This window comes from Callospermophilus lateralis, chromosome 15, assembly GCF_048772815.1.
Source record: "Callospermophilus lateralis isolate mCalLat2 chromosome 15, mCalLat2.hap1, whole genome shotgun sequence".
In the NCBI taxonomy this organism is placed as follows: domain Eukaryota; kingdom Metazoa; phylum Chordata; class Mammalia; order Rodentia; family Sciuridae; genus Callospermophilus; species Callospermophilus lateralis.
The window spans coordinates 87,476,844-87,499,521 of record NC_135319.1 but is presented as its reverse complement, the minus strand read 5'-3'; the positions used below and the strand labels follow the sequence as shown (position 1 = coordinate 87,499,521).

The 22,678-nt window shown below is 35.6% G+C and overlaps 1 protein-coding gene and 1 non-coding gene across 5 annotated transcripts in view; one reads left to right on the top strand and one right to left on the bottom strand.

The window, feature by feature from the left end:
- Zranb1 (zinc finger RANBP2-type containing 1) overlaps positions 1 to 22,678 on the bottom strand; it is a 50,872-nt gene that overhangs the window by 7,741 nt on the left and 20,453 nt on the right. For all 4 annotated transcript variants that reach the window (XM_077105490.1, XM_077105493.1, XM_077105491.1 and 1 more), the window contains 4 exons: positions 5,344 to 5,531; positions 2,541 to 2,694; positions 640 to 711; positions 62 to 260 (listed from right to left, as the gene is read on the bottom strand). In XM_077105490.1, the coding sequence (XP_076961605.1) occupies positions 62 to 260; positions 640 to 711; positions 2,541 to 2,694; positions 5,344 to 5,531 (613 nt within the window). The remainder of the gene's footprint in view (positions 1 to 61; positions 261 to 639; positions 712 to 2,540; positions 2,695 to 5,343; positions 5,532 to 22,678) is intronic.
- Positions 6,094 to 6,200, top strand: LOC143638075 (U6 spliceosomal RNA). Its single transcript, XR_013154535.1, has one exon. It is a non-coding gene; the product is annotated as a U6 spliceosomal RNA (small nuclear RNA).

Sequence of the window (22,678 nt, the reverse complement as noted above, 5' to 3'; positions counted from 1 at the left end):
ACTACAAGGAAATGATCCAGCAAATCCAGTCCAGGTGGAACAGGGAAGGATGCCAGCTCACCAATGTGAACAGTCATGCAGGCTGTCATGCAGGGCTTTCCGAAGCACCGAGTCCTTGTCATAAATACCCCAGGTAGCTTGTAGTACTGAGTCAAGTAAGCAGTCCCCTGCAGTTCGATTCCAAAGGGCATACAGTCGACTATCCAAACGTGTAGCCAACTCCAAGGACCAGTTTATAATTGGGGATTCTTCTTCTAACTCTGAGGAATTTAAATGACATATTCATTTTCGTGCCTATGTGGTTACAAAATATTCAGTAGGGTGAAGAATCCATCTTTTACATGTAAAAAGGTAATTTATTAATAAATATCTAAATAAATTTGATCAACTGAAATAGATTTTTAGTAGTTACAACTTGACTCTGGAATAGTTTATTCAACTTCAAAATTCCTTATAATTTTATTTTCTAAAAAATGTTGAATACAGAAATACATTTATACTGGAAAGTAGAAATTTTAAGGATCTTACATCTTTAATCTAAAACAAAAATACACCAAACTACTCCATACCCTAACAAAGCAAATCAAAATTTAATTTATCAGATAAAAGGTAAATTATATTCATTAATTACATGCTTACCTTTTTGAACATCTCTATCAAGCACCTCATCAAATAATTTTTCTTGAACTGTTGGGGGTAAGTCTTCAATATCTACAAAGGAAAATCAGACTGAAAACATATTCTTGTATTTCATAATTCGATAAACTATGGTAGCCTCTAATAGTCATGTCCTCTAAAATAACTTCCTCTCCACTGAAGGTCAGCAGATTTCTTTTATTAATGAACACATGTAACATGTGAAAGGTAAAATAGGTATATTATTTCCTTTCTGTATTTCATTACTAAAACTTCTTAATATACCTAAAAATAATATAAATAACATTATATGGTGCTGCACACATATAATCCCAGCAAGTAGGGAGGCTAAGGCAGGAGGATCTCAAATTTGAAGCCAGCCTCAGCAACTTAGTGAGGCTGTGATCACCTAGTGAGACCCCATCTCAATATAAAAAATAAAAAAGGGCTGGGGATGTGACTCAGTGGTTAAGCAAACAACACTAAACAAAACAAATAAATAAACTGCAACAACATTTGCACCAATAATTACAAATCAACTTTTAGTTGTTTTCTTCTCCTCACACTAGAAACTTCTGTTAAAAATATTACTTCCAAATCAAATCTTCTTTAAAAGTAAATGAAGCCTGATTCTGGCACATAGCCTTTTTGTCATCTTCCTCAAATTCTCTATGCTCTATTCAGGTTACTTGTACCCATAAGAAAAATTATCCTTAATATTTTTTAAAGGCGTTTTCAAGTCAGCCAAGTGGAGTGGCACATAACTATAATTCCAGAGATTTGGGAAGCAGAGGCAGGGGGGAACACAAGTTTGCGGGCAGACACATTTAGCAAGACCCTGAACAACTTACCAAAATTCTATCTCAAAATAAAAAGAAATTTAAAATCTGAGAATTTAGTTCAGTAACAAAGCACCTTGAGTTCAATCCTCAGTACCCCCTCCCCCGCAAAAAAGCATTCTAAATTCAAAATAAAAATCTAATCATAATTTAGGATTAGCGTAGTGTGTGTGCACTTCAAATGATATTTGTCCAAATTTTAGAAGACTCAGTTTTTATCACCTACCATTTATAAATGTCCCTGTTTATATCTGAGTATGAAAGTTGAAAATACTCAGATCCCATATGAAAGCTTTTATTTTACAAGCCTTTGAGTTTTGGTATATTTATTCAATGCCACTAACAAGACATCCTAGAAGATTTTTCTCAACAGCCAATTATTGAAAAATAAAAATTTGTTTCACAAATATAATAGAAATCAGTGTAATTAGTGGAAAGCAATGCCATCTCAAGAGTGCCAGCATCTTTAATCCAAAAATGATCTTTTCCATAAAAGTCCTGTGTTCTAATCCTTCTGCTTACTCAAGATAACCAATCACTATCCAATTTCAAAATAACAGATGAATATGAAAAGGAAAAATTAAAATAAACCAAAAAAAGAGAACTTTGTAAGATAAAACCAAAGAGGGAAGTAAATGGGCAACACACACACAATACTGGGTACAGTGGTGCTTGCCTATAATCCCAGTGACACATGAGGCTGAGGCAAGAGGATCTTAAATTCAATGCCAACCTGGGCAATTTAACAAGACCCAAACTAAAAAAGGAGCTGGGATAGAGTGCCTGCCACTGGATTAAACCCCCAGTACTTGGGGAAAAAAAATAACAATCCAAGACCCACAAAGATCAGTTACTTCTGATCTTTCAAATAATAATGATAATGAAAGCATCTGTTTCTACGCAGCTCTTGTACTGACTACTTTCAGCATAAACAGGACGGTAAAGTCATTTACGGTGCACATATATTATTTGCTTTCTTTTAAAAAAATACATTTTTTGATCCATCTATAAAAACAGAACTGTAATAAAATGAAAATTTCTTTTCACATTAAATTTTGGAATTACCTGCTGGCAATGTAAATGTTACAAGGTCAGTTAGGAAATAGCAAGCAAAATCCCCCTTTCTCTGATGAAGAGAGGCAGCGACTTCCCTCCGGATTTGTTCTGTCAGTTCAGGACACACCATTGCTGGAATACATTTTGCTGCTTGTTGAGACACCTTAAATACAACAAAACAAACTTTCTTCTGTATCTCATTTATCATCAGTGAAAGAACATAACACAGCATTTAAAAGAAATTAGCAATATGTCCCAATAATTCAAAGCTATGTTTGTTTTTTTAATCTTATATTGTGTTGGTATTATTTTCTTACCAGTGGAAATACATATCAGTACATCTTTCCAGAAAAACAGCAATACAAGTGTGTTACTCTGATTCAGTAATTCTACTCTTCATATTTATCCCAAGACTCAAAGATGCACATTTTTAAATATATACAAAAGACTATTGTTTATAAAGGTGCATCATAGGAGAGGGAGGGAGAACAGAAAACCGAAATGGACTAGCCATCATTAAAAACATTCGTAAAAATAAGGAATTGCAAATGCTCTTCTTCCATGTATTTTAAGAACCCTGACTTGGAATAAAGAAAACAACATTTAAAGCATTATTTCCACACTGGCCTTGAAACTCTTCCTTCTCCCCATGTGTTACCACAGAATTTTTTTAAAAAGCATTTGTAATCTAAGTTTAAATCTGGCAGAGGATCTGTGCACATTGTTGTAGTGAGTACTACTACAGAGGCCTCTAAAGCAAGGAAATACAAGGCTCAGGTGACTAGAACTTTCTTCCCCTTTTAAAATGCTCAATAGCCATCAGGCCCAGTGGCAGAGGCACTATAATCCCAGTGGCTCTGGAGGCCAAGACCAAAGCCAGCCTCAGCAACTTGATGAGGCTCTAAACAACTTAGCAAGACCCTATCTCTAAATAAAAAAATAAAAAAGAGTAGAGGATGTGGCTCAGTGGTTAAGCCCACCTGGGTTCAATCCCTAGTAGCAAAAAAAAAAAAAAATCTAAATGGCAACAAATGTTGCAAAGATTTCACCTTAGGTTTCAGTTGTATTTGGTATGCAGAGTTCAAAAAACATACATATAGAAAATTTTTAAATCAAAGGTGTCTGTTAGTGAGTAGAAGAGTCTGGTGCCATCCTTGAGTGAGCCAGTCAGCTCAATTTTCAGTGACAGCAACGTGTAACATCACCTACCTAACAGCAGCCTTCCAGTTACAAGTAGAGTCTAGAGCAGCAAATCTTGTAGCAAACCACTCCAAGAAGTTTTACTGATGATGTCATCTATGTTTATATGTGGAGAGTTTAACTTCATTTGTAAGTAACAGAGTTTCCAACAGCTGCATAACTATTCATAATTATTTTGAAAGCTCCTACATGAAAATTCAGTCCTATCAGAATGCATTGGCCAGGATTACCAGTAACCAAGAAAATGCAAGTACACTAGACTATGCTGGCTACAATTATCAGTAACTATGAAAATTCCCACATCTTAACTCCATGAATCCAACAGTCAAAAAACACTCAAAATATGGGAAACCAGACAGGCATGGTGGCACACACCAGTAATCCCAGCGGCTCAGGAGACTGAGGCGGGAGGCCTGCAAGTCCAATGCCAGCCTCAGCAACTTAGTGAGGCCCTAAGCAACTCAACAAGACTCTGACTTTAAATTAAATATTACAAAGGGCTAGGAATATGTCTCAGAGGTTAAGCACCCCTGGGTTTAATACGAATACCAAAATTAAATATACGTATGTGTGTACACACACACACAGACACACACACACACAGAGAGACACACACACACACGAGAAACCAAACATCAAACATTTTCAGACTACAACTCTCATTTCAACACTGCTAAAATGAATACCAAAAGTAAATTCAAAAATAGCTTTTTCCAAGAGGCTATCCCTCAGACTCTTTCAAAAACCAGAAAGACTTTTCCAAAAATAACCTGGACCATAACACCAAATGCTCAGACATTTCAAGAATGGCCTCCAAGCATTCCCCTTCACCATCATCCTCAAGCAGGATATGAAGCTGCCTCTCATCTTTTCACCTCTTCAACTTTATGGGACCTTAAGCTAAAAGTTCTTCACTGAGGGTCCAAGAACTTAAATGGAAATTTTGTTTTAATTACATTTAAATTATTCATTTTCACTAACTCCTTGCCTAAAATAAAATGCATTCTTATGAATCACAAATTTGGTTTGGTATTTTGAAAACTATGTTCCTGGCCCAATAACTTGAACTTGTAACAGACACATCCCATCAAATACCATGATTCAAGTATTCTTGCAAAACATCATGCTTTGAAAGCATACACTGCTGGGTTAAATATTGTGCATCTGCAGACCAAGGTACCTGGGAGACTGACAGAGGATTACTTGAACCCACAAGGTCAAGGCCAACCCAAGCATCATAACCACACTTCATTTCAAGGGAAGGAGAAAAAAGAATATACCCTTGAAATTTATACTGTTGAAATCAACTCTTAGAGTTTAATGTGATTTTTTTTAAAGAGGGAGAAAAATAGCTAAAACATAAGAAATGTTTGGAGAAACATTATATCAAAAATAAAAATTAACACCACAATTAATATAAAAGAACATTTAGGGATGGGGTTGTAGCTCAGCAGTAGAGAGCTTTCCTAGCACATGTGAAAGTGACAGAGCACTTGCCTAGCACTTGGGAGGCACTATGTTGAAGCCACAGAACCACATAAAAATATATAAATGTATGTATGTATGTATGTATATTTTTAAAAAGAACATTTAACCAAAATGCCACACTTACCTCTGTAAGCAATATTGCTAGCATATCCTGCCTCTGGAAACGTATGGCTAAGTGTACCAGGGTGTAGCCAACATCAAAGGCAGAAGGGCGATTCAGTAAGCGTACTTCATCTGCAGTAAGCTGGCGTGCTATATCTCCTCCTGATGATTTGTATGCTTCTATGGCAGCTAAATCACCTTCTACGACTCCTAAAACAAGCATCAAGATAGAAAAGCATTTAATCCTATCTTTCGTCAAAAAGCAAAAACCTGTAGCATTCACTCCAAACTCTAAACATTTCTCTGTGCTTCCTGGATCCTGGGGTATCACTTATTGTCCTGAAGAATATAAGAAAAATTAGATTTCCCTCCCTTTAAAAATTTCTTGCCAGAACTACCTAGTTAGCACTTACCTTACCATCATCAGTGCTGGCTCCATGCTCTGGTAAAGTTTAAAGGAAATGTTAGGATACAGTAACTGGATGAAAAATCAGTAACCTAATGTGAGACACCAGACTTCACAGACCATACTGAGCCCCTGTTCTGGGCCTGCAGTCATCCTAACTGTAGAAACCAAGGAGGCAATGAGGTGCTTCCAGTTGATACTGGGCTGTTGCTGCCCCCTTACACTACATTCTTAAACCAAAATCCAAAGTGGGGAGAGGAGAACTGAGTTTTCCATATTGCTCTTAATTGTGAAACAACTTAGGGACTGGAACCATTTTCATTGTTATGTGAAAGTTAGCAAAAATTTTAATTTCAAAATCTCAGAATGCTTGTTTCAGCAGTACATATACTAAAATTGGAATGACACAAAGAAGATTAGCATGGCCCCTGTGCAAGGATGACATGCAAAATTGTGAAGCGTTCCATATTTTTCTAAAAGCAGCCTGAATGAGTGGGAGTGGGAAAACATCCCAATTATATATATTATATATATATATATATATATATATATATATATATATATATATATATGCCAAGACTTCTATACACCTATTTCAAATTGTTAATTGTTACTAAAGTAAAAATTAAACCAGATGATTTTTGATAAGGTATGTTAAAACATTACAAACAAGTTAGAGACAAGAGAATGAAACAAGTATCACTTTTTCCAAATCCACAGAGAACTTCAAAATTCCCAATGAACCATTTTATTAATCTTAACCAAAAATGTTAGGTAAAAGTAATAACTATATTGACAATAAAAATCAACCCTTTAAAAAGAAATGTCCACATTAGCTTGCAATTTACTAAAAATAAGAGGGGAGGACCCCAAACCCAAGATTATAAAACCAAACAATTTTGTTTCTTAACTTACAGCAGGAAAAACAAATTTGTTAAATTTGGTGAGTAGAATGATAATACTAGCTGAAAATAGTATGATTTTTAAAAAGCATTTTGCATTAGGAATTAAGGTAAATAGATATTCCTTACAGGTTGCACCAAACCCCCCCTTAATTTAATTTCCATATCTACTGAAAGAGCACTGGTTCAAGGCAATATGAGAAACACAAAGACAATAAAAACATACCTCCTATATTCAAAAAAGTCCTTTCTAATAACACTTTTGAGTCATAAATGGCCAGCTTCAAAAGTCTGCAAACTCTAGGGTCATGGACCCTTTTTGCAAGTCAATATGCTTTTGCCTCAAAAAGGTCCCCCTGCCCCCTATCCCCAGACATACATTTTTCAAGATAAAGCAGGCATGGTAGCACACCATCTATAGTCCCAGGACTCTGGAGATCACTTACACAATACAGACTCTCCATCTCAAAAAAAAAAAAAGCCATAACTATTTCGGGATGTAGCAGGATCATTGCATGTTTTATGGTCTTCAGCTTAAACCTAAAAATATATGTATTTATAAAATTTATTTGTTACATATGATTATTCCATGCTCTCCCAAAAGCAATCCAAGTTTGATCAATTCACCTAACAGAGGAAGATCTGTATATACATATATATTTATGTGTATGCTATGTATGTGTGATATTCTATATTCAAATATATTTATTTCTAAAAGACAAACATGAGGAAATCTAAAGCTAAATAACAAAATGACTTCCTTCTTTGGGTGGAAGAAGGAGATCTTCTAAATCACTGTCTTTACTATTCCTGGCTAACTCACCATAAAGGAGAAGTCTAAAAGAATTTCACCTTAGAAATTCTTAAGAATTTATTTCTTTTCTAATGTTTCTGAGGGATTTCTTTTTGGGGGGGTTGTGTGTGTGTGTGTGTGTGTGTGTGTATGTGTGTGTGTTGCTAGGGACTTAACATGTGAAGCAAGCACTCAACCAACTGAGCTATATCCCCAGCCCTTTTCTGAGGGATTTCTCAAATTAGGGGTAGCAGGAAGATGGAGACTAATCTAAAACAGCACACTGAAGTTTACAATCCTATGATTTACAGTATCACCCATTCTGCTTTCAAAGTAAGTACTTCAAAAAAACAAAAATCTGCAAATGGTGATGAAATGCATGGTATATAAACAATATCTCAGTAACGCTGAGAGAGACAGACAGACGCGCGCGCGCACACACACACACACACAAAATTTCTATCTGGTCTAATCCAAAATAACAAAAATACTCAATTACTCCTTCTCATTCCAAACTCTACCTTAAACTACAGAAAAGCTAACGTGCCCATTCCTTAGCATAGAATAAATACAAAATGATAGAAAATGAGGATAAAACAGAATAGACTCTTCTCCACTCTTCACAGCACAAAATTCTCCAAACTTTCTAGCACAAACACATGGAAGTATAGACAAAAGATAGACAACTTAAAAAAAATATCTTATTGTCTAATGTTTGAGGAATATATGATTCCATTCTTTTCTTTACCCATAATAAGAACTTATGGTTTCAGTGACGTGAATTTTCAGCTACAAAGATCAGTAAACTTTTTACAAATTTCATGAGAATGTCACTAACTGCCCAATTTTTGTTATATCTTTATTATATACTGTTCAAAGAGAACTACTGAAAAGCTTAGGCAATTTCTTCATGATGCTTCACTACAAACATGACGTTTAAAAGAATTCGAACCATATTCAAAGAATTTAAACTGGGAGGGAGGACATCGTAGCATATTCAAAAAAATCTTACAAGATATCGGAGTTCTTCACATAACAATACACTTTGAGCTACTTTTAATATAATGGATAAAAAGAAAGTAGAGAAAAGCAGAAGAAATGGTAGGCAGGAAAAGATAGCATATAAAGGTTAAGTGCTAAAATCTCACTTTATAGAACAAAGGGGGGGGGGTACTGAAATGTTCCGAGAGAAAATAAAGAGATGACGACTTGTATATGGCTTTCTTCTAAGTTACTTCCAACTCACAATGCCTTAAAGAATAACTCGAGAAACTTTCTCTTAATACTTTTTAAATTTAGCAAACATTTTGTCCCTTCCTCCTCCATGCAATGAAGGCAAACAACAACCCAAAAAAAAAAAAAAAAAAAACCAACTAAGGATGCTCTGAGAATATTACCAGTATAAAACTAACTTGCAGTACCATCATACATTCAAAAGGATTGAATAAATGCATAATTAGCTAAATAGAGTCACATAATTACAAAGAAAAGTGTTAATACAGTTTTAAAAACACAAAGATCTAAAGAGTAAGTGAAAAATACTGTGTTATACATTACTAGCTACAAAGTTTAAAAAAAAAAAAAAAAAAAATGGCGGCACCTGCCGTAGCAGCTCATGTTGTCCTATGAGCTGGGCCATGAGCTTATAGTATTTTGAAGCCACAAGAGAATAAGTCACCGAGGACTTCACAGCTACTATGGAACTCCGTTGGTTAGCATATGAAGCTGGCTCATAGATATTTAGAAAATAGACTTATTTTTCCCCCATGTATGGCACAGTTTTCAAAGTTTTGCCTTATTTTCCTTTATGACATAAAATCATAATGGTAACTCACTTTGAAAAGAATGCCAAATGGTAAAAAAAAAAGCCAGGACTTACCTGAGCCCACATGGGCCAGCTCAACACTACCCTGGAGTTCTATGGTAGCTGTGACATCACAGCATGGTTTATGCTGTGGGGTCAGGGTGGACCTGGAGTCAGCAGGCACAATTTCAGGAACCCTTAAAAAGAAAAGTTAGTTTTAAGTGGTAATGTTCAGAATGTCCTATATCATGGTCAGTAGAAAGATGCAGATGAGGCTGGATATAATGTCTAGGTCATTTTCCTCTACCCAGAGTTGAATTCATTTAATTGTTTTTGCATATTAATAAGAAAGAAGACCACTTAGTAACACTTTTCTTTTTAATCATTTATACTTTATTCATAAACCTGATGTAGATATTCACAGCAAACTTTCAATACTCAAACATAAGCTGCATTTTAATTTAAATAACCTCAATATTTTTAAGTCTGCCTTCAAACAGAGAGAAAATTCCAGAAACAGTTTTGAGCAAAACAAACCCCTCCTAGTTCACTGCTGACAATAATTAATAGTAACACGATTTACCATTTCTAATGCCAGAATAATGCTATAAAATAGTGACACTTAAAAAAAAAAGGGGGGGTGATAATCAGAAATCGGAAAAAATTATTAAATATAATCTAATCTATAATAAGAGTAACTACTATTCAACAACCTCACTTCCCCATTATTAAAATTCTCTTTAGAAAAACAAGACAACTCAATGAAATAAGGAGTCAAATAGTCTCTAAGGCCTTTTAAATGTCCTATTATTAACTGACAAACTGTTGGAGAACATTAATATTTCTGAGCTCTTACCTCCTTACATCTTTGATCTGACTGTTAACTGCTGTGGAAATATAAATCCCCAAAGTCATGAAAGACACCTTTCTAAGAAAGAAGATCCTGAAGTGCAGGGAAATTTACTGCAGGAAGAATAATGGAAGAATTTAAAGGAAAAAGTTATCTCTGGAGCAAGTGATCAGAGAGGAGTATAAATGCTAATGAATTATGGAACATTATAAAGGTCACTTGAGGAAATTAAGATTTTTCTAAAAATTGTATATTTTTCTTTCTTTTTCTCTCTCTCTCTCTCTTTTTTTTTTTTTTTTTTTTTTTTTTTGTGGGGAGGGATTGCTGCTGCTGCATTGTGCATGCTAGGCAGGTGCTCTACCACTGAGCAACAACCCCCAGCCCCTAAAAGCATATTTTGAAACTCACATAAATAGCATATGCCAGAGTCACACTCACACAGCCATCAAATCTGACTTCAAAATAAAAATTTCAAGTCATCCTGGCTGAATTTGGAATCAAATTTTAGAATTGGGATTTAGTATTATAGTTAGGACTGGAAAGACTATAGCTACCCTCTTTTACAATTAAGAAAACTATGGGGCTGGGGATGTGGCTCAAGCGGTAGTGCGCTCGCCTGGCATGCGTGCGGCCCGGGTTCGATCCTCAGCACCACATACAAACAAAAATGTTGTGTCTGCCAAAAACTAAAAAATAAATATTAAAATTTTAAAAAAAAATTTCTTTAAAAAAAAAAAAAAACTATGGTAAGTAAACATTTCAATAGGCAGGGGGTTATTTATTGAAAATAAAAGGAAAAACCCATGACTTTTCATAACTTTATATTGTTCATATTATAGTCACTTAAAATTCTCCCAGTCAAAAATATACCCAAAATTACCAAATTAGAAGAAATATTAGATCATCTTGATAAGATCCCCAGCTAGAATCACAAAACAAGAAAGTCCCTATAATTGGCCACTGCAAGAGAAGGTTGTTCTACAAGTTTCATAAATACTTATGGCTCAAACACATGTATCCACATAAATGGAGTAGTATGTTCTGCCCAAGAGTTTCAGGCCCTCGCAGCATAACACATTAGACATCCCTCACCACATCATGTTTAAAACAACCTTGCCTTTTTGTTGTTGCTGTTTAACTTTTTGAGTTATTTGTATACTCTGGAGATTAGTGCTCTATCTGAAGTGTGAGGAGTAAAAATTTGTTCCCAGGATGTAGGCTCCCTATTTACCTTATTATTTCTCTTGCCGAGAAAAAAACTTTTTAGTTTGAATATGTCCCATTTGTTGATTCTTGATTTTAACTCTTGTGCTATAGGTGTCCTATTAAGGAATTTGGAGCCCAACAAGTACACAGAAAAATGCTCACCAACTTTAGCTATCAGAGAAATGCAAATTAAAACCACTCTAAGATACCATCTCACTCCAGTAAGAAAGGCAGCCATTATGAAGTCAAATAATGGCGAGGATGTGGGGGGAAAGGTACACTTGTACATTGCTGGTGGGACTGCAAACGGGTGCAGCCAATTTGGAGGGCAGTATGGAGATTCCGTAGAAAAGCAGGGAATGGAACCACCATTTGACCCAGCTATTCCCCTTCTCGTACTATATCCAAAAGACCTAAAAAGAGCACACTACAGGGACACAGCTACATCAATGTTCATAGCAGCATAATTCACAATAGCTACACTGTGGAACTAACCCAGATGCCCGCCCTTCAACAGACGAATGGATTAAAAAAATGTGGCATTTATACACAATGGAATATTACTCAGCATTAAAAAAATAACAAAATCATGGCATTTGCAGGGAAATGGATGGCACTAGAGCAGATTATGCTAAGCGAAGTTATCCAATCCCTAAAAAACAAATGCCGGATATCTTCTCTGATATAAGGGAGGTGACTCAAAACAGTAAGAAGGAAAAGCATAAGAAGATTACCATGAAACAAGGAAGAGAGGGAGGGAGGGAAAGGGAGGGAGAAGGGGAATTGCACGGAAGACGGAAGGAGACCCTCCTGGGTTCACAAAATACATATACGATGGTATGAGGGGGAAAGGAAGAAAAAAAGAGAGAGAGAGATAAGTGTTACAGTAGAATGGGTAGAGAATAGTGATGGGAGGGGAGGGGAGGGGGGATAGGGAGGGCAGCAGAATACAACTGATACTAGGATTGCTGTATGTATACACATGGATGTATAACCAATGTGATCTTGCAATCTGTACACGTGGAAAAAATGATAATTCATACCCTATTTGAATCAAATGTATGATATGTCAAGATCATTGACATATCATTTATTAGTCTTGAGCAACTAATAAAAAAAATAAAAAATAAAACAACCTTGCCCTCTTCCTGTGCTCGTTAAAAATGACACCGCTATCCAACCCAGAGGTCCAAGCCAAAAACCTGGTTATCTTTCTTAATTCCTTTTCCCCTCCAAGTTCTTTCAAGTTTTGCCAACGGTACCTCTTAATACATCCTCATTTCCCAACTCCATTGCTTCTAGCCTAGCCTGAGACTATGCTCTCTCACCTGAACTGCTATAATTGCCTGAGCAGTCTGCCTGCCTCAAGTGCTTGACCCTCCTTCATCAATTTCCTCCACTATGGTCAGAGTAGTTTTCCTACACCACAGATCTGATTATGGAACCTCCCTTTTTAAAGATTTACCTTTGTCATTATACAGAGAGCCAAATTTCCTTCCCTAAGTAAATAGACCTTGTAGTTCAGCATTCTCTGCAGGTTTATGTCTCATAGCACTCATTCTGATGGCTCCCCCTGCCCCTCCAGGTTATCAGTCATGACATGCTTTCTTGATTCTGGGGTCTTAACACTAATGCAATTTCCTTTGAAATACCATTCCCTCTTCCAAGATTTCAGCCAAGATGTCACTAAAAGCCTTCTCCAAAACTCTTACTGAGATCACATTACATGTTCCACTAGCACTCCACACTTCTGCAGCACACTGGTTTGCTGAATTAATATAGTCTCCTGTCAGACCATAAACTCAGTTTCTGAGTCTCACAACGACTTTCACCACGCTTGGGAACACACTCAATGAATAAATGAATGCATTAATGAATCAATGAACCAACAAACAATGAAAAAGTAAAACAGACAATTTTTAGAAATAATTGGGGGGGGAGTAGTTACTTCCAAAATAATTTTTAAAATAATAATTTAAAAAATATATTAAGTGACTTTGTCAGATTTTTAAATAAAACTATTTAGGAGCTGGGGTTGTAGCTCAACAATAGAGTGCTTGCCTCGCAAGTGAATCACTGGGTTCCATTCTCAGCTCCACATAAAAATAAATATATTGTGAGTTCAGCTACAACTAAAAAATTAAGAAAAAAATATATGTGTATATATGTAATATATGTGTGCGAATTATGTACATAAAAGCCTCAAAATAACTTTGATATAAAAAGGGATGGGGATGTAGCTCAGCAGTAAAGTACCTCTGTATTCAATATTCAATTCAAAAAGAAAAAAGGCAAATGTTAATTACAATAAACTGTCCCACCAAAAAGGGAAAAGAATATTTGCAATAAACATGACTGGTAGTATTTTAAAATGCATATTATTTATAATTATATAGCTACCATGTAACTAGTAAAAAATCACAAAGAAAATAAAAGACATGAATCAACAACTCAGACAAAATACAAATAACTAATAAAATGGGATAACTTGTTGCCCTTAGTAACAAATAGTCCTCAGAGAGAACTCCACAGGGAGTCTCATACTGCTGGCTAATAAGTAATAGGTTAACTTTAGTTCTGAAAACTCCTCTTTATATTTCACATTCATTTTTTTAAAAGATGAAAACATTTTATCTGAAAATATAAGGTTCAATGAATGACAGATTATACAATATAAATTTCAACCATTAAAAGTAAGTAAATAAAAAGACCGAAAATACACAAAAATTTCCTCCAGGCAGTGAGATTATAAATTCTTGTTTGTTCATAGCTTTTCTTATATCAAAATATTCTATAATATGCACAGTCCGCTCTATTAAGAAAAAAAAACCACTAAACTCATACATTGTTAGAGGAAGCCAGTAGAAATTTCTAACTTTGATAAAACAAAAAATGTTATATCCATGTCTGTTGACTGATGAACAGATAAAACATGATATACATATACTGGAATATTATTCAGTCTTAAAAAGGAAGGGAATTCGTACACATGCCAAAATATAGACAAACCTTAAAGACACTATGCTAAGTGAAGTAAGCTAGCTAGTAATAAAAGGGCAAATACTGTATAAATTTAATTCATTTGGCATACTTAACTACTCAAATTCATAAACAAAAAGAATAGTAGTTGTCAGGGATTGGGGTGGGGAAATGAGGAGTTACTGTTTAATGTTTTTGCAAGATGAAAACAGTTTTGGAAATGAATGGTGATGATGGATGCAAGACTACTGTTATACACTTAAAAATAAGGGTGGGGAATGGGAAATAGGGAATAGTCAGTGGTAAGATATATTTAAGGCTATAAATTCAATGCCCAGCACCATAAATTAAATTGAAATGAGTGAAATGATAAAATGTATGTCATGCATATTTTACCACAACTAACTGAAAAAACTCAATGATACAAGGGTATTATTCAAAGATATTAGAGATACTGCACTCAAAACTATTTTACCCATGTAGCATTCTTCTCACTCCTTAAAAAAAAAAAAAAAAAAATGCTGGCATACACATGTAATCCCAGCTATTCCAGAGGCAAAGGTGGGAGGACCATAAGTTCAAGACCAGTCTCAGCAACTTAAACCCCATTTCAAACTTTTAAAAACTATTTTTAAAAAAGTCTAGGCATGTGGCACAGAGACAGAGCCATGCCTGGTATGTGCAGGCCTAGGGCTCATTCACCCATAACAAAAAATAAACAACAAAAAAAATTATACAAATATATAGAGAGAAGGGCAGGAGAAAATACCCTATTGAGGACTCAACGAAACCTCCAAATTCAAATTGAAAATCATTCTGCAAAACTAGACTCTTCAAAAATCCTAATGTTATAAAAGAGTAAATTTTTTAAAAAAGGTACTGATCTAGATTAGAGACTCAACAGATAAAACTAAACACAATGTACTGTGTATTGGCTTTGACTGAATAGGATGGAGGCAACAGTATTACTGAAACTATTTGTGAAACTAAATATGGACTTAAATTATTAAATTTCCTGAGTGATTATATGTGGTAGAAAAAATGTCCATGTTATTGGAAAACACATGCAAAAGTATTCTAGGGCAATGTTTTATCATGATGTCTGCAGCTAATTCTCAAGTGTTTCAGGAAAAACGCACCAGTGAGAGGAAAACACAGACATCAAATGTAGACATCAAATGTAACAAAGTAGTATCTGGAAAATCTATGTCAAATGTATGTGGTATTCAGTGTGTTATGAAATTTCTCAGAATAAACAGCTGATGGTGAAAAGTGATTATCTCCAGCAGGATTGGAGGTGAGGAGAAAAAAAAGGAGAAACTATTACATTTCTTTAAATTAAACTCAAGTATCTATTCTTGGTATTTCCCCCCTACTATAATAGACATAATTTAATAAAACTTTCCAAATTTCCTAATTCAGTATTATCATTTATTAAGTCAATGATGTAGACTCAAATGTCAGTATCATATAATCAAGAACCACAAGATACACTCTCTTTCTCAGCATAGGAGGCACACACTACCATTTGGCAAGGCTGTGTAATCAACTGTATTTTAGAAACTGTGTTTTAGCATACCAGAGACAATCAGAAGATCAACTGCTAGGGTTCTAGGCCTGCCATCACCATCCATTTGCCTTAATAGACACACTATTTTCCCAGAAGTTTTCTTTTACTCCACATACCAGGAAATATTTTCAAATCCCAGAATAAACTGCCCAGCAACGGTTAATTATGTGTATGTTTCCCTACAGGTTAGAATCTTTTATATTGCTGGAAATTTTCTCAATTCATTTTAAAATCATGACAAACTATTATTTTATATCCCAAGTTCCAAAAAATCAAACAAGACAAAAATAACCTAAAGGTAATATTCCTTCCATGGTGCTAAAAGTAATTCTACTACCTATTAATATGAATTACCTTGAACAGAGCACAAATCTACAAGCAATAATGTGTATAGTGAAAAGATACTGCAATTTTTATAACTACACACACACACACACACACACTTCTCTCATTAGAGTATCAGAATTATCCAAGGACATACAAAGCACTGCCAGCATTTCTAGGAGTTGAGTTTCCTTTTATGGATACATTGCCAAAGATTTGCTAGAAGAGTCTGCATATATTTTAGATTCTACTAGAAGTATTTAATACAGTATTTTCCATCAAATCACGTTTGTTTTATTTTGGTTTTGGGGTTGTTGTTGTTTAAAGGGAGCAACTGGATAGTTTTTGCTGTTTTGTGTACTGGGGATTAAACCTAAGGGCACTTTAACACTGAACCACATCTCCAGTCCTTTTTATTTATTCATTGATTTTATTTTGACGCAGGGTCTCCCTAAGTTACTGAGGGAGGCCTCAAACTTGTGATCCTTCTACCTCAGACTCCTGAATTTCAGGGATGACAGGTATGCACCACCACGCATAGTGTATTTGGATAGTTTTAAATGTAGGAGACTATTAGTAAGATCCAAGAGCTACCTTTTACCTGGCTCTTCTTTCATTTATATGTAAAGTAATGTATTAAGAAAAACAACACTGGGTTATGGCCAGTGCTGGCCTAGCACGTGTGAGGAGATGAGTTCGATTCTCAGCACCATATATAAATAAATAAATTAAGGATCCATCGACAAATAAAAAATATATTTTAAAAAGAAAGAAAAGAAAAAGAAAAAGAACACTACATCAGAAGAGTATCTTTCAACAGAAAACTTAATTTGGCATCAATATAAAAACCAAAGTTTATAATCCAGCATTCAAAAAATAACCATAATTTAAATCTAACAAAACAGTGAACAATTTCTCTAGCTTCCAGAAAATGAGCTCTAAAAATTATTTACCACAACAAAGATCTGCTACTGAGCCACCAATATGGAAGTAATATGACTGCAATGCAATTTCACAGAACAGGAAAAATTCTTAAAGATGAAAAATAGATTGCCCAAATGGCTCTAGTATACCAAGCTGGAAACAAGCCAACACAAACAAAGCAAAAAGAATAGAAATGCCACATTAAAAAAAAAAAAAAAGTTCAAATAATGGGGCCTCATCCTGCAATGTTGTAAATTATTGGCAAGTACAGATCAACTTGGGCCACATCAATCAGCTTCATGTAGGCATATTTATTTTGCTGACTTAAAGTCAAGAATATTACTGAAAACAGTAATATTCACAGGCATAAAACATTATTAAAAAGTTCCAGTAACAGTGTTCCTTTCAACCACAGCTAGCAGATAAAAGCACCTCTACTGCCTTTGTCTAGAAAAGAGTGAGGACATGGTTACCTCAAATGGAGCAAGTCAGTCTTTCTACCACAACTTGTTTCTTTATATTACAAAACAATTAACTCAATCCCGCCAACAACTGGTGAAATGCTTTCTGAAATTGGCGAATTAAGATGGTATTTGTTGGGGGTGGGGAAAAACAGCTATTTGTATTTATTTCATATAGCTTCCCTAACAAATCACTTCAAATTTACTAACTTCAAACAATACAGACTTTTTCTCTTACTGAGAAAAATCAGAAGTTCAACCTGGGTCTCAAACTAAAATCAAGGTGTTGGCAAGTGTACTCCTCCTTCAGGAAGCTGTAGAACAACCTTGGCTTTTCTTCTAAAGGCAGCTACCCTCATTCTAAGTTCATAGCCCTGAATTTCCACTTCTCCACTCTCACATCTCTGGTGTCACACACTCTCCTCTCTCTCACTTTGACTTGTAAGGAAAAAACTTTGTGATTACATTGCCACCTGGATAATCCAAGATAATCTCTCATATCTCAAGATCCTTTATTTAATCATGTATGCAAAACTATCTTTTGCCATGTAAAGTAGCAAACCAATAGTTTCTGGAGATGAGGTTGTGAACATACTTGGGAAACCACATATTATCCTACCTGCCCAGCTATTTGAATCAGTCATGTCAATCACCAAAAAACCCATAGGGGTACACTGGGGAATGAACCTATAAGACCAATAGTAGGCAAAAACAAAATACAAATGTGGACACTAATTTATCTCATTAATATGTTTTTCAAGATACTTACTATGTGTATCTTTTTTTTTTTTTAAAGAGAGAGTGAGAGAGAGAGAGAGAAAGAGGGAGGGAGGGAGGGAGAGAGGGAGAGAGAGAGAGCGCGAGCATTTTTTAATATTTATTTTTTAGGTATTGGCGGACACAACATCTTTGTTTTGTATGTGGTGCTGAGGATCAAACCCGGGCCGCACGCATGCCAGGCAAGCGCTACCGCTTGAGCCACATCCCTAGCCCCCTACTATGTGTATCTTCAGATAAGGCTTTGATAAAAATATCTTTGTGAAGCAGATCAATAACTTCTAAAGCTAAGGAGAACTCAAGAATAGAAGCCTCCTATTTCTGCACAATTTCTCTCATTTCTACAAAAGCATTTGTATGTCCAGAGTTTTCTCAAATTAGAAAATCTTACCAAAGATGTCTTAAATAGGTAAAATCACCACAGGAATTTCATTTTGTTTTGACATAGTACTTTTGATATAAATCACCTTTTAATCACAAAAGTTCATAGTAAAAAATCTCCCAAAACTAACTTAAAGGTCAACCTAATTTCCTTTGGACTGAACAATATCCCCTTTGTTTGACCAGACGTGAATTTCAAAACTAAGAATTAGCTGGGTACATGATGCACATCTGTAATCCAGCAAATGAGTAGGCTGAGGCAAGAAGACTGCAAGGTCAAGGCCAGCCTGGGCAACTTAGTAAGGTCCTGTTCTCCAAATAAAAATGTAAAAAGAGCTAGGGGTGTAGCTCAATGGAAAAGAGCCCACGTGTTCCAATCCCCAGTACAAAAAAAAAAAAAAACACAAACTAGGGAAAAAAATATCAATATACAAGGTTACGTTTTACAACAGTTTTCCAGAGAAAGAAAAATAACACCAAAACAACCTTAACAATTTGTTTTCTTGAGAAAAACCTTCAACTGACAAATCGCAAATGTCCATCCATACACATTTGGGGCGGGGGGGGGGGGGGTAACTGGGGAATTGAGCCCAGGATAGCTTAACCACTGAGCTACATCCCCAGCCCTTTTTTTTAGACACAGGATCTCACTAAGTTGCTTAGGGCCTAGCTAGGTTGCTGAGGCTGGCTTTGAATTCACGAGCCTCCTGCCTCCGTTTCCCAAACCACCAGGATTAACAGGCATGCACTCTCACACCTGGCCCATATACACAATTCTTAATACAGATACCAGAACAAATCAGAAAGAATATTCTAAAATGTAATAAGCCCAGGCATTGCCAATTTTTGTTAAAATGAATATAGCGTTTATGATGGAAAAAACCTTCAGATATGTTTAGTACTATTCACATGTAGATATTTCTACAGTTACATCTGGCACTCTAACATGGATACATTGCATATGACATAGTACACAGTTTCTAGCAAAGGGCCAAAAATACAATTGGCATCAATATGGAAAATACCTCAAATACTAATTTTCAACAAGTTATAAAAGAAGGAAATTAGATCAAATCCAACAAATATTTTCATAGACAACCTGACAGAAAAAAAAAAATCAATTCCAAGATATTTTCTATATTTTAGACATGTCAAAATCTTGGAAGTGTGACCAATCTTGCTCAGAAATGATCAGGATTACAATTTTCATGATTCCATTTCAGCCTACTCCTCCATAAAAGAGATTCTAGTTTAGCCCACAAATCAGTGATTCTCAACAGAAAATATTAGTGAACAATACAGGTAACCCCAAAACTTCAGAGCACCAGAAGGCATCACTGATTGAAAGGTGCTCATGCTACTGCTACTGAGCAACCAAACACTTGAGCATAAAAATTCCAGTTTCAACATGTACCTACTATATAAGCTTGATTCTTCTGTGTTTGCATGTATACATGTACACACATGTATAAGTGTGTTTGGTGGAAATCAAACTTATGGCTTTGTGCTTGCTTGACAATCATTCTACCACTAAGCCACACCACCAAGCCCTTAAGCTTGTAGGGGTTTTTCTTCTGTTATTTTCTTGTGGAGCTGGGGAGTGCACCCAGGGCCTTACAGGTTAAGTAAGCAAGCATTCTATTATTGAGTTACACCACAGAGCTTATTATTTTATTTTGAGACACAGTCTCATTATGCAGTCCAGGTTAGTCTTGAACTTTGGATCTTCCTGCCTCAGCTCCTGAATAACTGGGATTATAGGCATGCACCACCATGCCTGGTTTAGTTCTTTTCCCCTATACCTTTAACACCTCTCACCAAATCTCAACTCCTTCACATTTTCATTAGAAGGAGCACTAGATGAATTAAATATAACAAAGATTACTGAAAAACTGTTGTTTAAGAAGCAAAACAAAATTGGGGCATGTGTCAGTGGTAGAGAGCTTTGAGCTGGATTAGATCCCCAGCACAGTCAAAAAAAAAAAAAAAAGTGAAAACAAAGTGCTAACTATGAAGTTATAGATCCAATGACAATACGGTTTCATGTAAAAATTTTATCTGATACAACTTTAAGTTAAGAAACACATAGAATGACTTTTTAAAATCAAATATTGCCATCAGTGCAAGTACAAAGATGAAGAAATTTAATGTTGTTTGGTAATGAACTAAGGTGTGTCTACCCTTAACCACTAAAAAACTATTGTACTGACTACCTCAGTGTTATCCTGACAGCCAAAGAAAAGTAGAGTTTGCTTTACTGGGTCATGTCCAAGTAGTCTGTAAAGTGCAAGATAGAGAAAGCTAAGAAAGCAATGAATCTAGAAATTCAAAAGAGTGACAGGATCCTTACAGGTCTGTTTGTTCAAACCTTGGTTTCTAAAAAGCCTTTTCACTGGTTAATAAATATCTGATACACAGCAGGTACTGTTCTAGGCATTAGGACATAGCTGTGAACAAAACAGATAAAATTCCTGATACTCAAAGGAAGCTTAAATTTTAGAGGAGATACAAATAATAACCAAAATTACCAAATGTACCAGAAAGTGACTGTTAAGAATATAATTAAAACTGGGAGGGGCTGGGATTGTGGCTCAGTGGTAGAGTGCTTGCCTAGAATGCACGAGGCACTGGGTTCAATCCTCACCACCACATAAATGTAAAATAAAAATATTGTGTCGGGGCTGGGGATGTGGCTCAAGCGGTAGCGCGCTCGCCTGGCATGCGTGCGGCCCGGGTTCGATCCTCAGCACCACATACAAACAAAGATGTTGTGCCTGCCGAAAAACTAAAAAATAAATATTAAAAAAAAAAAATTCTCTCCCTCTCTCTCCACTCAAAAAAAAAATATATATTGTGTCCACCTAAAACTTAAGAATATTAAAAAAAAAACTGGGAGCAAGGAGTATAGGACAGGGATGAAATTTTAGATAAAGCAGTTAAGAGGATCTCACTGAGAAGGCACCATTTGAGAAGATTCAAAGGAGGCAACATAGCAAATTCTGCAACACAGAGATTCATGTGTTAAAAGGAAAGTGAGCCTGGAGCAGTGGTGTACGCCTATATTAACAGCAACTCAGGAGGCTAAGGCAGGACAATTGAAAGTTGAAGATCAGCTTCAGCAACCTAGAGAAACCCTATTTCAAAATAAAAAGAGCTGGGGATATGGCTCAGTAGTAAAGCACTTCAGTGTTGGGGTTGGGGGAGAGGTGGCCAGAGGGGAATGATTCCAAACAATAACAAAAGAAAATCAATGTATTAATTAAGTAGTGTTGCCATATTCTCTCAGTACAATGCTGTCTATCCAGTGGGAAGGGCAGACTACAGGGAGTGCTGAAGTGAGCTCCCTGAAAACATCTGGCACCAACAGACATTCCAGAGTCAACTGAATTTAAATTCTCATCTCTGATTTTACCATCCTAGCTCCCAGAATCCACTTTTGCTGATGTCAGGTTTGCACTGCCATCCCCCACAATCCTCTCACCACATAAAGATGACTGGTGAGAAACATACACAACAACTAGTAAGAAATGCCCGTTCAGTACTACTGATGCTTAGTTTATTTTTGCTTTCTCAACAATTCAACTTTCCTCATTCCATTTTATCAGCTACAAAGTTGGCCTGAGGATGGAATTTTTTTTCCAATTTTAAACAAGAAAGTCTTATAATTTACACTCAGTATACAATTTGATGCTTAGTATACATACTTTGAAAATTGCTTTTTAAGGCTTCAATAAACCATAATATCAAGCGGTTCTCAACCTGAGATTTACTTAATTAAAAAACTATAAACCTAATTCCTAAAAGATTCTATGACACCGAAATGTTAAGAATCACTAAAAATGAAGTTTAGCTCATTTTTATCTGTAAATCTATGTGTATTTTAACACCACCATGTAGTAAAAGGATGCATAGTATGCTAAAGCCTGAAAATATTATTTTGAGAGTGTTCCAAACCGTTCAAGTAATTAAAGGTCATATAA